Here is a 14579-nt window from a genome sequence, read left to right as displayed (position 1 = left end):
GTAGTTGTGGCACGCGGGCTCAGTAGTTGTGGCTCGTGGGCTCCAGAGCGCAGGCTCAGTAGTTGTGGCACATGGGCTTATTTGCTCTGCTGCACGTGGGATCTTCCCGGACCAGGGCTCGAACCCGTGTCTCCTGCATTGGCAGGCGGATTCTTAACCACTGCGCCACCAGGTAAGCCCCTATTATTTAGGTTTTGAAGGCACCTAAAAGCACAAGGAGTCAGGGGACTTGCTGATTATGAATTCGACCTTCCAGGAGTAAGTTGATGGCTTTGCCAAGACAGAAGTATTTCTAAAATTCCTTATGAAAAAATGAATATGTAAGTTTAGATTTATATATCAAGTATAGCAATGATCAGGTATAGTTTATATTATGTAAACATTCACATTATGGGAGCCTCATTTTAAATTCTAAATAACATTTTCTTCTATTAGGAAACACATGACATTATATTCAATGATAGTCAAGCTCAGTATCAGTACAAATTTATGGCTGAGCTGACATCACTTTGAGGTTGAGGTTGACATCACTTTGCCTTTAATGAGCTTACTGACTGATTCATCCTATTCATCTCAGTGTACATTAAAGACGTTACTAAAATGTTAACTCTTACCAGGGCCATCTGAAATCAAAAGGACAACATGAATCTAGATTTCTTGACTATGCTAAGCATTCATTGACTAAGCTATGCACTGAATATTCTTTATGAGAAGAGAAGAGAAGAGAAAAGAGGAGAGGAGAGAAGAGGGAATTAGACAGTTGTAGGTGGCAGCTTCTGAAGTTGTTTCCAAAGCATTTAAGGCCCACGAAGATTCTCATTTTAATGACCCTGCCTTAAATCTACCTCTCCAACCTTTGACTATTTTTCCATCTTATTATTCCCTGTAGCACTACCTTGATAATCCAAACATTTGCCTGCCACTTTTCTATCCAGTATTTCCCTCATGAAAGTTAAACACAAAACAAGAGGTTCAGGAGCTCAAAGAAATGAGAACAGATGTAATAAGAAACAGACAGCAGACTCAAAGGAAGCCAAATAGCAGGCCTGAGAGAAAGCATTGTATTCTCCTTTTTGTCCATCTTACTTTGCATGATACAAGTGCAGGTAGAGCTGTCTTTTGGGGATGAGTCATATTTCTAGATTCCGCCCACCTCATCGTTTTTAAACGTGATGTATTTGCAAGACTGGCCTACTTCTAAGGGGCACTGCATTGAGGGCTGCCTCTCATATTCTGTCTGGCAGTTTCATACATGTTAGCATGCATTCTCACATGTCTGGCTCTGGGAGTTCTTGACCCGTGTTCTCAGGACCCAAACTTCTGCTAAGCTTATTCCAGTTCTCAACATATAGCTGGAAGATCTAGATTTTCTGAGAAAATATTAAATTTGCTTAATTCTTAACAAAATATTTATTTATTTGGCTGCGTCAGGTCTTAGTTGCGGCACGCGGGATCTTTGTTGCGGCAGGCGGGCTTCTCTCTAGTTGCGGTGTGCGGGCTTAGTTGTCCCACAGCATGTGGGATCTTAGTTCCCCGACTAGGGATCGAACCCACATCCCCTGCATTGGAAGGCAGATTCTTAACCACTGGACCACCAGGGAAGTCCCTGCTTAATTCTTTTAATAAAGGAAATTCATAAAACATTTAATGGACTGTTAATCCGGGATCTGAAAACCTATAAATCCCTTCAAATATATAAATGCAGAGAAATGACTGTAATTCTCTATCTTACGGCCTGATTTCTGGTATACAGACCTGTTCCCAAGCCCCCAAGGAATTACAGTTTACTTAGATAGGAATCAAGGGTCCTACTTGAATGAGGTTGTTGGGACTAATGCCTTGACACAGATAAAATATTCAACACTTAGCTGCTGTATGAATGAATGGAGCATGGGTGACTGGGTGGACAAAACCCTTGTCTCTTAATTTGACAAAATGGGTGAACAAAACGGGATCTCTCTCATCTCTGAAGCAGCTAAGACAACTCAAATTGCTCCATCTGCACTCTGTGTTTTTGGAATAACTTAGGATCTTCTAATAGTCACAGATCTGATCAGCCTTCCAGAAATGTGAACCAAGAAGTTGCAAAGCCTGTGTCTGCCCCAGATGGCACGAATGCCCATGTTAGGCAGTTCCCCAGGGCCAGAGAGAATACTCTGCATGCATCAGCAGCATGTCAGTACTGCTTGAGGGGTGTGTAGATGTCCAAATCCAGTGGAAATCTTATGTTTGGCAGATGCAAAAACATTTTCCAAATTACTCGAAGCTTAAGCTTTAGCAGGAAAACCCATTTTCCTTTAACCACATTGATGTAATAGTTCTAAATTCTTCTGGGCAGCGTGTTATCATTGAACATTTTCTTTTTACTTCTAGGTGTCTTATTATGTTTTTTTTTTTTAAAATCAGTATTCTAATGTGCAGTACAGCTATGTGCATTTTAGAATAAATGTTGAAAAGAAAGATTTCACTGGTTTTCAAAGAGAAATATTTTTACATTTTCTGATTAAATTTCCCCATAACACCTCTTGAATTTTATTTTTTACTGAAGTATAGTTGATTTACTATCTTATTATGTTTTTGTAGGGATAGCCTTAGAGATAGCTGAGGTGTGTGTGTGTGTCTCATGGGTGACTTGCTTTTTTATATTTAGTTTTTTTGTACATTTACTTTTCCAACACCATTTAAGCTGTCACTTCTTATGTCTTGTTACATTTTTGTGCTTACGTCTATTCATTCCTCATTCCCCCCTTCTAATTTCTGCTCTGGGCTGGGAAGCCAAATTTCTTAGGCTTATTCTGTGCCATATAAATGAATTATGCGTAGGTCAAGATCACAGAGCTTCCCAGTGGAGCCTTGAGTGGCTCCCCTTCCAGTCAAGTGCATAAACATTATGCATAGACTTGGTGGCCCAATGAATAGCACCTCCCTTTTCTGAGTCACTTCAGGGAGACACAGAGTCAAACAGATGGAGTTCAAATATCACCTTTATAGCAAATGAAGCTGATATTTGCAAATGGACTTGCTAATTGTGAACCCCAGAGTTACAGAGGTTCACCTACTCAGTCAGGTGAAGTACCTTTATGAAATACACATGGATAAAGATTGAACCCCCCCTGCAAAGTGTCCTTCAGGTCTGCATACTGAAATCCTCGAAAGTGGTTTATTCTCACTGGACACCAGCCTTCTTTATAGGTAGTCCTCATTCAGCCACATGATTGGTCTCTCCAGGCTACTCAAGAGATGGAAAGGCCCGTCAGCCTGCAGTTCAAAACCAGAGTGGCATAAAATGGTGCAGCCACTAGAGAAATGTGGCTATGACTGTTCCTCAAAAAGTTAAACATAGAATTACCACATAATCCAGCAATTTCACCTTTGGGTATATACCTCAAAGGATTGAAAGCAGGGTCTCGAAGAGATATTTACAAATCCATGTTCATGGCAGCATTATTCACAATAGCCAAAGGGTGGGAAAACCCAAATGTCCATCAACAGATGAATGTCTCTACAAAATGGGGTATGTACATATAATGGAATATTATTCAGCCTTATAAAGGAAGGAAATTCTGACACATGCTACAACATGGATGGACCTTGAAGACATCAAGTTAAGTGACATAAACCAGTCACAGAGGGACAGATGCTGTATGATTCCACTTACATGAGGTCCCTAGAAAAGTCAAATTCATAGAGACAGAGAGTGGAATGGTGGTTGCCCAGAGCAGAGGGTTGGAGGGAATGCAGAGTTAGTGTTTAGTGAGCAGGAAGTTTCAGTTTGGGAAGGTGTAAAAATTCTGTGGATGTATGGTGGTGATGGTTGTGTACCAATATGAATGGACTTAATGCCACTGAACTGTACACTTTGAAATGGTTAAGGTGGTAAATTTTATGGTATATGTATTTTGCCACACTGAAAGAGTTTTGTAAAAGAAAGAATTGTGACTGAGAGAGAGCCAGAGCTTTCATATGAGCTCAAGAAACAGAGTTGCATGGGTTGCATGGGGAGAAACTGTGAACTGTGCAGGTGTCCACACAGGCAGGTGCTTCTAGAAGGTGCCAAATCCCGAGAAATCCAGTTTTTCGAGAGATACAAATGACCATATTTGTAATGCTTAGTTGGTAACAGGTTATTTTCCATGAAATTTTGTCCAAAAGTTTTGGTCAAATGAATGATTATACTACTAGTTACCTTAATAATGGGTCAGAAGACAACATATAGTTCATCTTTGGCCAAGAATATAATTCTGAAAAAGGTTGCCTCTTATGGTTAATAAGGATGTGTTAAAATGATAAGTTCATGGAAACAAGAAAAAATTGTGATTTACCTTAGAACAAGTAAACCTCTATTCAAGATCTGAATATACCTTATATCAGGGGGAAAAATCTGGGATCGAAATTAAATGCAAATTTAAAACTGCTCATTCATGACAGATTTCTTCCTAAACCCTCTTCCTTTCCTTGCATGCATACTTATAGGAGAGAACATTCTAGAAGCTGGAGATCTTTTGTTGACTGAGCATAATGAGGTCAGCAGAAAAATGGCCTTGATAGTAATTTTCAGTGATGTTCCTGGGAATGTAGAATTGGGGGAATATGAGCAGAGCTTTAATTATATGGCATAAAAAAGGGGACATTTAGAGGATGCTAGATTCCATTTGGAGGGTCTACTGAAGGGATAGGTTTTTAAAGGAATCATGAGAGCAGAGAATTTGGGGAGGAATCATGTGCCATGAGTCATGTGCTGTGAAACCTTTCCTCTCGCCAAGGAAATTTTCAGTAAAATGTCTATCTCTCACTACGGTCTGGTGCGGTGTAGGGGCTTTTCAGTGGTGTGACAAAGTGCTAAGTGGTCCTTCATCGAGGATGAGACAGGACCTGTTCTCACCTGGGTTGCAAAATAGTTACTAATGTTCATGTTAACTTCAACTTCAAACTTCTTGCCTTCTCTTAATTCCAACATTACTAAGCTTGTGGTGTAGCCCATACTTATGAGAATAAACTGAAAAGTAATATCTCTTCTTATTGTGGCAAGTCAGTTTTTTTCCAAATGAATTTCCCCAATGTCCATATATAATCTTTTCTCTCTCCCCCTTCTTCCCTAGCCTTCTTTTCCCAGTGCCTTAGGGTTTTTCTCTCTAACCTTGAATGGAAGCTTCCCCATAAAATGGAACCCCCAATATTAATTTAGGTGAAACCGTGCTAGCTGCCACGCCCCAAATCTCAGTGCTTCAGTGAATCAAAGGTTTATTTCTCCCTTCTATTACATGTCCATCTTGGGTCTGTAAGGGCCTTGTCCCATAGAGTCACCCAGGAGCCCAGGCGGAAGGAAGCTCTGTTGTCTTGTAGATGGATCTGGAAAACACGGCCTCTGAGATTATCAACTAAAGAGGAGGAGAGAGGCATGGGGGAGGTACCAGCTCATAATTGTTTAGGCTTAGTAGTGACACTGGCCACGTCTGCTCATGGTCCGTTGGCCAAAAGTAGGCACATGGGCCCAGCCTGATTGCAAGGGAGGCTGGGAAATGTAGGAGAGCCCGTGGGGTATTTAGTGAGCACTTTCTCTGCTACCCCTACTAATTGGAATACTATGAGACCCAAGCTACATTATAATTCAAACAACTTTTGAATGTAATTTGTATATGACAGGGAATTCCTTGGTGGTTCAGTGGTTAGGACTCCGTGCTTATGGTGCAAGGGGCATGGGTTCCATCCCTAGTCGGGGAACTAAGATCCCACTAGCACAGCCAAAAAATAAGAAAATAAATAAAATAAAATAAAATAATATAAAATAATTCTCCTTTGAAACATAACTTGTATATGACAGTTTGCTAATCTATTCTCACAGACATTTGCTGGGGTTTATTTTTTATTAAAAACTTTTTTATCTGCCTCCTTTTTCTCCCCACTTTTACTGAGAAATAATTGACACACAACACTGTATAAGTTGAAGGTAGACATCCTGATGGTTTGGTTTACATATATTGTGAAATGATTATCCCAGCTAAGCATAGGCTCAGTTAGCATGCATCATCTCATATAGATACGGTACAAAGAGAAGAAAAAAATTCTTGCGATGAATTAGGATCTACCCTCTTAACAACTTTCCTATATATCATACGGCAATGTTAATTATAGTCATCATACACATTGCATCCTTAGTACTTATTACTCTTGTAAGTTTAGACCTTTTCACCGCCTTCCTTCAATTTCCCTCCTCCCACCCGCCATCTCTGGTAACTACAAATCTGATCTCTTTTTCTAGAAGTTTGGTGTTTTTCTTTTTGTTTTAAACTAATATAAATTTGTATTTCACTTATATTTAAATAAATTTCATGTAAGTGAGATCATGCAGTATTTGTCTTGTCTTTCTCTGACTTACTTCACTTAGCATCATGTTGGTTTTAGCATTTGCTGGGTTTTATTGCTTCTTCATCAGTTTCTTCAAACTTACTCTCTAGCTTTAGCCTACATTTACTGATATTATTATTTCTAAAATTTATTTATATTTTATTGAAGCACGGTTGATTTACAGTGTTGTGTTAATTTCTGGTGTACAGTAAAGTGATTCAGTTATATATATATATACATTCTTTTTCATATTCTTTTCCAGTATGGTTTATCACAGGATACTGAATATAGTTTCCTGTGCTCTACAGTAGGACCTTGTTGTTTATCCATCCTATACATAATAGTTTGCATCTGCTAACCCCAAACTCCCAATCCTTCCCTCCCCCAGCCCCCTCCCCCCTTAGCAACCACAAATCTGTTCTCTATGTCTGTGAGTCTGTTTTGTAAATAAGTTCATTTGTATCATTTTTTGTTTTAGATTCAACATATAAATGATATCATATGATATTTGTCTTTCTCTTTCTGACTTACTTCGCTTAGTATGATCATCTCTAGGTCCAACCATTTTGCTGTAAATGGCATTATTTCATTCTTTTTTATTAGCCTACACTTTTTTAGACCTGAAATATACAGACATGTTAAGGAAAAGTGATGGGGGCTATTAATGGCCTCTCCTCTCTGTCTCTCTTCAACTTGGCTGTATATTCCTTGAGGTTCTTCACAACTTCTCATGAGGAGGTACCTGTGTAAATTATCTGCTTCCAGGGAGGGGAACTGACTTTATATATTATCTATCCATCTAATATTTATCTTATTTAATCATTCTGTCATTCACTTATTTATGAATTCATATTTATTTGTGGACTTTTATCCGCATGAAATGAAAAGTCAGTGATGGTGAAAATTCTTCACTTCGGCTTTTACTGTTGGTGATTGTTTCCTCTTTCTCGGTTGTTCCTTTGGTTTGGCTATTCTGTTTTAGGAACCGTCTTACCCAGATGGTAAATTGTTAGATAGGACCGGGACAGGTTGTGCAGGGGCTGCATGGGAGCAGAAGGGGGCCGGGCCATGTGGCCTCCGAGCCTAGCTGTGTTCCCAGTTGCAGCACTGACTGGAATCATCACTGGGTTTATGAGATCCTTCTGGGAGATACATTGCTAAAAGGGTCTCGCTGTTTATTGAGGTTGTCCTTAGTATCATCTTGGGACCCTCAGGAATTCATTTCTATCCCGGAAGATAAGAATTTCATTTAGGTAGGACCAGAGAACCTGCCATGGTCCATGGTCTCTGAGAGAAATAGGAAGAGATGTGGGGTATCCTACAGAGTGGGACAATTACATGGATCCCAGTGATTCGTTTTGTTTCTTGAGGGGATTGGACAGAATTGAGCTGACCTTCACCATGATCTCCATGCAAAGATCCTTTGCTACTTTTGGAAATGTCCCTCTCTCTTTGAGAGGCAGTACACCCTCTTATGGCCCTTGCCTACATCATGCCACTAGAGAAGTCCATGGCTTGATGATATTAACCCAGTGGGAAATCAGGGAGGAAAGGAAGGGGACGTTACACTAACCTTTCTCCTTCCCTTTGTTCTCTGCAAGGCTGTTTGTGTTTTGTTGAAGAAAACAGCGGCTCAAACGCCCTGCTCTGACCTTGAAGACCAGATGCACAGGAAGACCAGACTAGCCTGTAGAAAAGAGCTGGTAGAAAATGGAGACTCTCACTATAATGTATCTTTTGTTCTATGGGGTTCCTGTCTGCAAATCACGTGTTGGTCATTACAGCTAGTACCAGCACCTAAAAAATAAGAAAGACTTTAAAAAAAAATAAAAAGGTAGTAGCTCTTTCTCTTCAGGTATTACGAACAGGAAAAGTTATAAAACTAATAGAATTTGAAATCTCGCCCAATTTATGCTCAATATATAGTTTAAAAATACTTTCAGATTTAAGACCAGAGGTAATCCTACAAGCAAATACATTTTTTCCTTTCTTTTCTCTTCTCTAGGCTTTTCCTCCAAATGCCATCACTGTATTTTTTTACTGCAGCTCAGTGACGATATTCTTCACAATAATCAAATTGGTCAGTTATCGCCTACACCTCATGTTTGATAAAGGAGAAGTGATTCAGCAAAGGCCCTCCAGAAAGAAAGAAAAGCCAAATAAAGACAAAGAGGCCATCAGTGACCACATAACCAATCATAAAAATACAGGGTAACATTTCTCATTAATGCATTAGTTCATAATTTAAAGGTTTTAATTTTGATTAAAATAATTTTTCTCATGTATGAGTTGTTTGTGAAAATATGCCAGGAGAGGCAGACACAAATATGTACATTTTTCTTATATTTAAGCATACACTTAGGCATAAAAATGTTGATAATCCAGATGGTTTAACTGACTATTTAATATGACCTTATACCATGCTCTGAAATTCATTTGCATTAGGCTTAGCGTAGCAAAATATTTCACTTCAGTATTTTTATCTCATCATCTCAATGCTTAGTGCACGCCAGAGTATTTTCAGAAAGAACATTTGTGTTTGTTAATATAAAAGTAATACATTGCATAGAACTAAAATATTAAGAGTAATTCTCAAGTGAGCATTCATCACTATTCTTGGTCTTATTTCTGATAGTTCCTTAAGAGAGCATGTCTTATTTTAAAGTAATGTTTATTAGCTTTTAAAAATAAAATTTATATACCGTGAATTCTTCCCCTTTTTTATACATATATATTTTTTTATTGAAATATAGTTGACTTAGAATGTTGTGTTACTTTCAGGTGTACAACAAAGTGATTCAGTTATGTGTGTGTGTGTGTGTGTGTGTGTGTGTGTGTGTGTGTGTGTGTATATGCATTCTTTTTCAGATTCTTTTCCCATATAGGTTATTACAAAATATTGAGTATAATTCCTTGTGCTATCCAGTAGGTCCCTGTTGTCTATCTCTTTTATACATAGTAGTGTGTATATGTGACTCCCAAATTCCTAGTTTATCCCTCCCCCTCCTTTTCCCCTTTGGTAACCATAAGTTTGTTTTCTAAGTCTATGAGTCTATTTCTGTTTTGTATATAAGTTCATTTGTGTCATATTATAGATTCCACATATAAGTGATACCATATGGTATTTGTCTTTCTCTGTCTGACTTACTTAGTATGATCATCTCTAGGTCCATCCATGTTGCTGCAAATGGCATTATTTCTTTCTTTTTTTTATGGCTGAGTAATATTCCATTGTGTATACCATGAATTGGACAAAGTGGAATCAAGGAAAAAAAATTGTTTGAGGACTAATGTCAAAAGAGCCATAGTTTTGTTTGATAATATCACTGCCCCTGTGTTTCTCATGATGGCTTAGCAATAATGGGCGGATTAACAACGGCAAAAAGGAAGAGGCCAGTCGAACCCTCTCCACGCCTCCCCTCCACGGCAGCTCCAGAGGACAGAGCATAAACTCTCATCACTCATCCGGGCTCCTGGTTAGTGGTCTGTTTTCTGTTTCACTCTCCTCATGCTGCTGGAGTGTCGATCATGGAAGTGTGCAATGGCGGTGACTGCAGTTTACGCGCACTGGCTGTAAATACTGACCTTTGGGTGGAAATGACCTGAGGGGAGCACGTGGACCATGAAATAAATGCCCAGTCACCCGTCCCAAGCACACCCACTGGCCTTCTCTGCAGTCTGCCTGCCCTGCCGGGACTGCACCATGGCCAGAAGAACCCATAAGCACACCTTCACCGCCCTCTCCCTGCTCCTGTCTGTCATTCATCTCAATCATCGTACTTGCAACGCCTTCCCCTGGAATCCACTCCACCACTCCACATGAAATCATACTTAAATCACCTTTTTTCTAGGTTCACTTTCTTGGGCTCTATTCACTATAGTATGAAGTAGCACATTATTTTTTCTCCTTACTTTCTTAATTGCCAAACTCCCTTTTATCACAGCACCACGGGCTTGGTTGGATGTCTACACTCTAGAATTTTTGTGTCCGTCTTTGCTACCCATTTTCTCAGTGGACGCTCTGTTGTGTCTTTCCCACGTGCCGCTGAGAGAAGCAGTGGCTGCTTGGTGTCTGCTGACTGCCTGGAAGTGGGCAGGGAGCTGAGTCACACTGATTGATTTTCGTTCTTTCATTTATTTAGGACCTGCCAGCACAGGAAACAGTGGAAGATCTCAAAGGTAGAGTGCTTATTCTCGTCGTTGAATATTTTATCACAGCAGTATCCTCAGTGAAGCGAAAAATAATTTTTATAAAGCAGAATGCCAGTGAATTCATTCCGAATTAGCAGTGTACCCAAGATTGCAGTTACATTTTACCTTCATTTCTTTAGCTCTTCATTTTCATTATTTCTTATCAGAATTTGTATATCATGTCTACGTTCAGACTGTGATATTGTATTGATCATATTTCATTGTCTTTTCTCCAGTCTGTGACTCCTTTCCTATAGCTCATAATAGCAGATATAAAATAGGATAAATTCATCATCGACACAGTATACTTTTTATTATAGTACTTGCACCGAAAAATGACAGAGGAAATGACATTGCGTTCTGCGTATATGCATTTCTGTCAAGTTACGAATTTTGTTCCTGAGATTTTCTTTTAACCCTCCCACCACAAATATTTGTTTTACTTTTTTACTAAGATACCACTTTATTGTCTTTTGATTGTCTTCAGAAGACTTAGAAAAGAACTTCTGGAGGCCTGAATGAACCCCTTCCTTTCTCTGCGTTGAAAAACTTCTGCTGTGTTCACATTATTCTTAGCATAAAATCCAAGCTGCTTTTGCTTGTCAAGCCTTATATATCAATATTTTGGACCCTCCCTGCCTTGTTTTAGAAGGATTAAGTAACTTGCCCAATGTAACGTAGCTAGTAAATAGCAGAGCCAGGACCTTTCTGGTTGCAAATACGTTGTTTAAACCATACTAGTCTGCCTCCCAAGCCCACAAAAGAGGGAAAGCTACAAGCCTGAATTATTTTTTAAATATAGAGATTTCAAGAACAATTTCGCAGCGGAGGTGATACTTTTAGGATAAGCATCTAATCACATTTGTTGCTGGTGTTATTTTTAGTTTGTTATTATTCGGTCTTGCTCCATGACATTATTCATCCATTCTGGATGCGAATCAAGTTGCTGTTGTTGTTGATTTCAGGTGTCATTGTGTCAGATGGCCAACCCGTAGCCCCAGTGTCATCTACAGCACCTGGGATGAAAACGGAAAGTTTACCTGCTTCTAAAGGGCACGTGCCGGAAACCATGACCACGTCAGCAATACCAGTGAAACCAGTCGTGGCAGAAACTTGCATCAGTGATAAAGGGAAGGAAAAAGGGGGCCAGGGGCAGCCCCCCTTCTGCCACAGATCCGAGGGCGGCTTGGTGGACAAAGAAGCCGTGAAGAAGGTACCCTACCTGTCTTTGTCTCAGTACGACTTACTGGAGACAGACGTTTCTTTCCAGCCTTGGGGGAGTGAGAATTCCGTCCCGATTCCAGAACCTGGGAATTATGCCTCCATCAGGGAACAGTTGCAAAGCAAGTCGCCTCAGGACAGCCTGAGCAGTAGCTGCCCTCAGTGTAACACCGTCATCGCCAAAGCTGGGCGGGAGCAGGTTTCCCAGCAGGTGGAGCTGCCCTTGAACCAGGATGTGGATGACTCAGAAAATGAGGTCGCTGTCACGCTTATAGATACTTCTCAACCTGGAGACCCGCTGAGTCTGCACGAACCCATTAAGATTGTCATCACCATGAGCAGTACCCCCAACTCCATGACAGACTTGGAAAGTTCTCTCCACCTGAAGGTGGTTGGTACTGAGGGAGCTGGCTTCAAGTGTGACGCTGAGCCAGGTCCCCCAGGGGCCGCTGGTCCTGAGAAACAGATGAGAATTCCCATCATCACCCTTGAGCTGTCTGAGGGTGCAGGAGGAGGCATGGTGTGTCCCGAAGACAATGGAAGTGACAGGACGCCGGAGAGATTGATGGTGGAGGCGTCTTCCAATCCATGTTCTGGCTATGAATCTGGGGATGGGGACAATGCCACACAGGACCACAGTCCTTCCCCAAGAGACCCCTGTACAACCCCGTCACCCATGCCTGATGTGGTCTCCGAGTCGGAGGGGGGCATGGAAGGCCAGGTTCACCTTGACCCATCATCTTGTAGAACCAGCCAGGACAAGAGACACTCCCAAGCCCTCAGTATAGACAGCGGGACAGACGTCTTCTTGAGCAAAAGTTCCGCAGAAGTTATTAACGATAAAGAGCAAACAATGCCAACCTCCAAATCTGACCTGGAGGCCAAGGAAGGACAAATACCAAATGAATCCAACTTCCTGGAATTTGTCTCCCTGTTAGAATCAATGAATACTTCCAAGGTGGTGGTGTCCAACCAAAGGAATGAGCCGGCAGAGCAGAGCAGAGACAGAGGGCTTCCTGGAGGTACGGCTGCGCCTCAGTTCTGTGCTGATGGTACAAAGAAGGCATTGCCTCTCTTTGTCATTGGCCTTCTGTGATTTGACTGTTGTGTAATTGTTGGGTGCTTGGCACCGTCACTGGTATTTGCTGAGTGTACCAAAACTAAGCTGTGTGATGAGCATGGATTAAACCTGGCTTATTCCACTAGGAAATTTAAGGCATAGTAATGAAGATTTGGCTTCCCTAGAAGGCAAGAATGTTTATTTCTAAGGAAATGAGCAGTTATATTTTACCATGGTAACAAGACCCCTGAAGATAGCTCTTCCTTAATAGAATAGATGCGGAACTTTCCTGGCGGTCCAGTGGTTGAGACTTCGCCTCCCAATGCAGGCGGTGCACGTTCGATCCCTGGTTGGGGAGCTAAGATCCCACGTGACTCGTGGCCAAAAACACCAAAACATAAAACAGAAGCAATATTGTAACAAATTCAATAAGACTTTTTAAAAAATAAATTAAAAAAATAAAGTTATGAAAAAAAATAGAATAGATGCATTCTGGGAAAGCTGATTGTAAAGCAAATTTCTGTGAAAGGAATCCACTTTTCTGTTGAATTCCATTATATAATCCTCTGTGCTGAATCCTCTAATTATCCCAAGTTGTAAACATAATTATAACAAACACACAGCTCTTAATTTACACCGGCACCATCCTAAGCACTTTACAGGTATTAACACGGGTGACCATCCGTGGTGGTTTGTCCAAAAAAGCCCTCATTAACATGTGTTTTGCCAACATAATTATTAATAACGCTGCCTTTCACTCTTCAAAAGGGTTCCCAGTTTGAGCAATATATTATACAGTTAGTCTCACTTTCACTCATTTACTCTTCATGTAACCTTGCGTTATGGGTCCTGTTATCATTCCTTTTTGCAGCTGGTTTTCACTACCTTTCCCAAGTTAGTCTAGTAAGTCTACAACTGAGCTTTGATTCCAGGCAGTCTGGCTACAGAGTCAACACTCATAAATAATAAACTATATTTCCTGTATGAATAGAAGATTCGTTCTCTTAATATCTCTGGGCTCAGTTTCCTCCCTGGCAAAGGATGTTACTGGACTAGAGTTTTGTTTTGTTTTGTTTTTTGTGGCCACTCCACATGGCTTGTGGAATCTTAGTTCCCCGACCAAGGATTGAACCTGGGGCCAAGGCAGTGAAAGTGCTGAGTCCTAACCACTGGACTGCCAGGGAAGTCCCATGGACTAGAGTTTTTACAAAGTCTTTTAACTTCATTTATTTATTTATAATTAATTAATTAATTTTATTTTTGGCTGTGTTGGGTCTTCATTGCTGCATGTGGGCTTTCTCTAGTTGCAGCAAGCGGGGGCTACTCTTCATTGCAGTGCACGGGCTTCTCACTGCATTGGCTTCTCTTGTTGCGGAGCACAGGCTCTAGGCGCGTGGGCTTCAGTAGTTGTGGCACGTGGGCTCACTAGTTGTGGCGCGCAGGCTTAGTTGTTCCACAGCATGTGGGATCTTCCTGGACCAGGGCTCGAACCCGTGTCCCCTGCATTGGCAGGCGGATTCTTAACCACTGCGCCACCAGGGAAGTCCCAAAGTCTTTTCACTTTAAATGTCCATACTTCTTTGATGTTTGAGTACATCATTTCTGCCTAGATCTCTGAGAGCGTATCTATGTGGTAGGATTGCTTGCAGGAAGTTGTGGTTCACATGGCAGTAGCGTATCTTTGTGCTGTGATTGTCCCTTCGCTGCTGCCTGTTCTCTGCTCTTTGGGCCAGTCAGGGGGACCCTTTGGCTCCACGCAGGC

General features: G+C 40.9%; 1 protein-coding gene across 4 annotated transcripts in view; it reads left to right on the top strand.

The window, feature by feature from the left end:
• The window catches only part of PCNX2 (pecanex 2), a 283000-nt gene that overhangs the window by 21573 nt on the left and 246848 nt on the right, over nucleotides 1-14579 (top strand). For 3 of the 4 annotated variants that reach the window (XM_057531597.1, XM_057531596.1, XM_057531595.1), the window contains exons 2-5: nucleotides 8351-8556; nucleotides 9701-9821; nucleotides 10488-10524; nucleotides 11502-12779. In XM_057531597.1, the coding sequence (XP_057387580.1) occupies nucleotides 8351-8556; nucleotides 9701-9821; nucleotides 10488-10524; nucleotides 11502-12779 (1642 nt within the window). The remainder of the gene's footprint in view (nucleotides 1-8350; nucleotides 8557-9700; nucleotides 9822-10487; nucleotides 10525-11501; nucleotides 12780-14579) is intronic. The other variant, XM_057531598.1, reaches the window with a different exon arrangement.

Source organism: Balaenoptera acutorostrata, chromosome 16, assembly GCF_949987535.1.
Source record: "Balaenoptera acutorostrata chromosome 16, mBalAcu1.1, whole genome shotgun sequence".
In the NCBI taxonomy this organism is placed as follows: Eukaryota; Metazoa; Chordata; class Mammalia; order Artiodactyla; family Balaenopteridae; genus Balaenoptera; species Balaenoptera acutorostrata.
The sequence above is the reverse complement of the archived record's forward strand: the minus strand, read 5'-3'. Positions and strand labels throughout refer to the sequence as shown.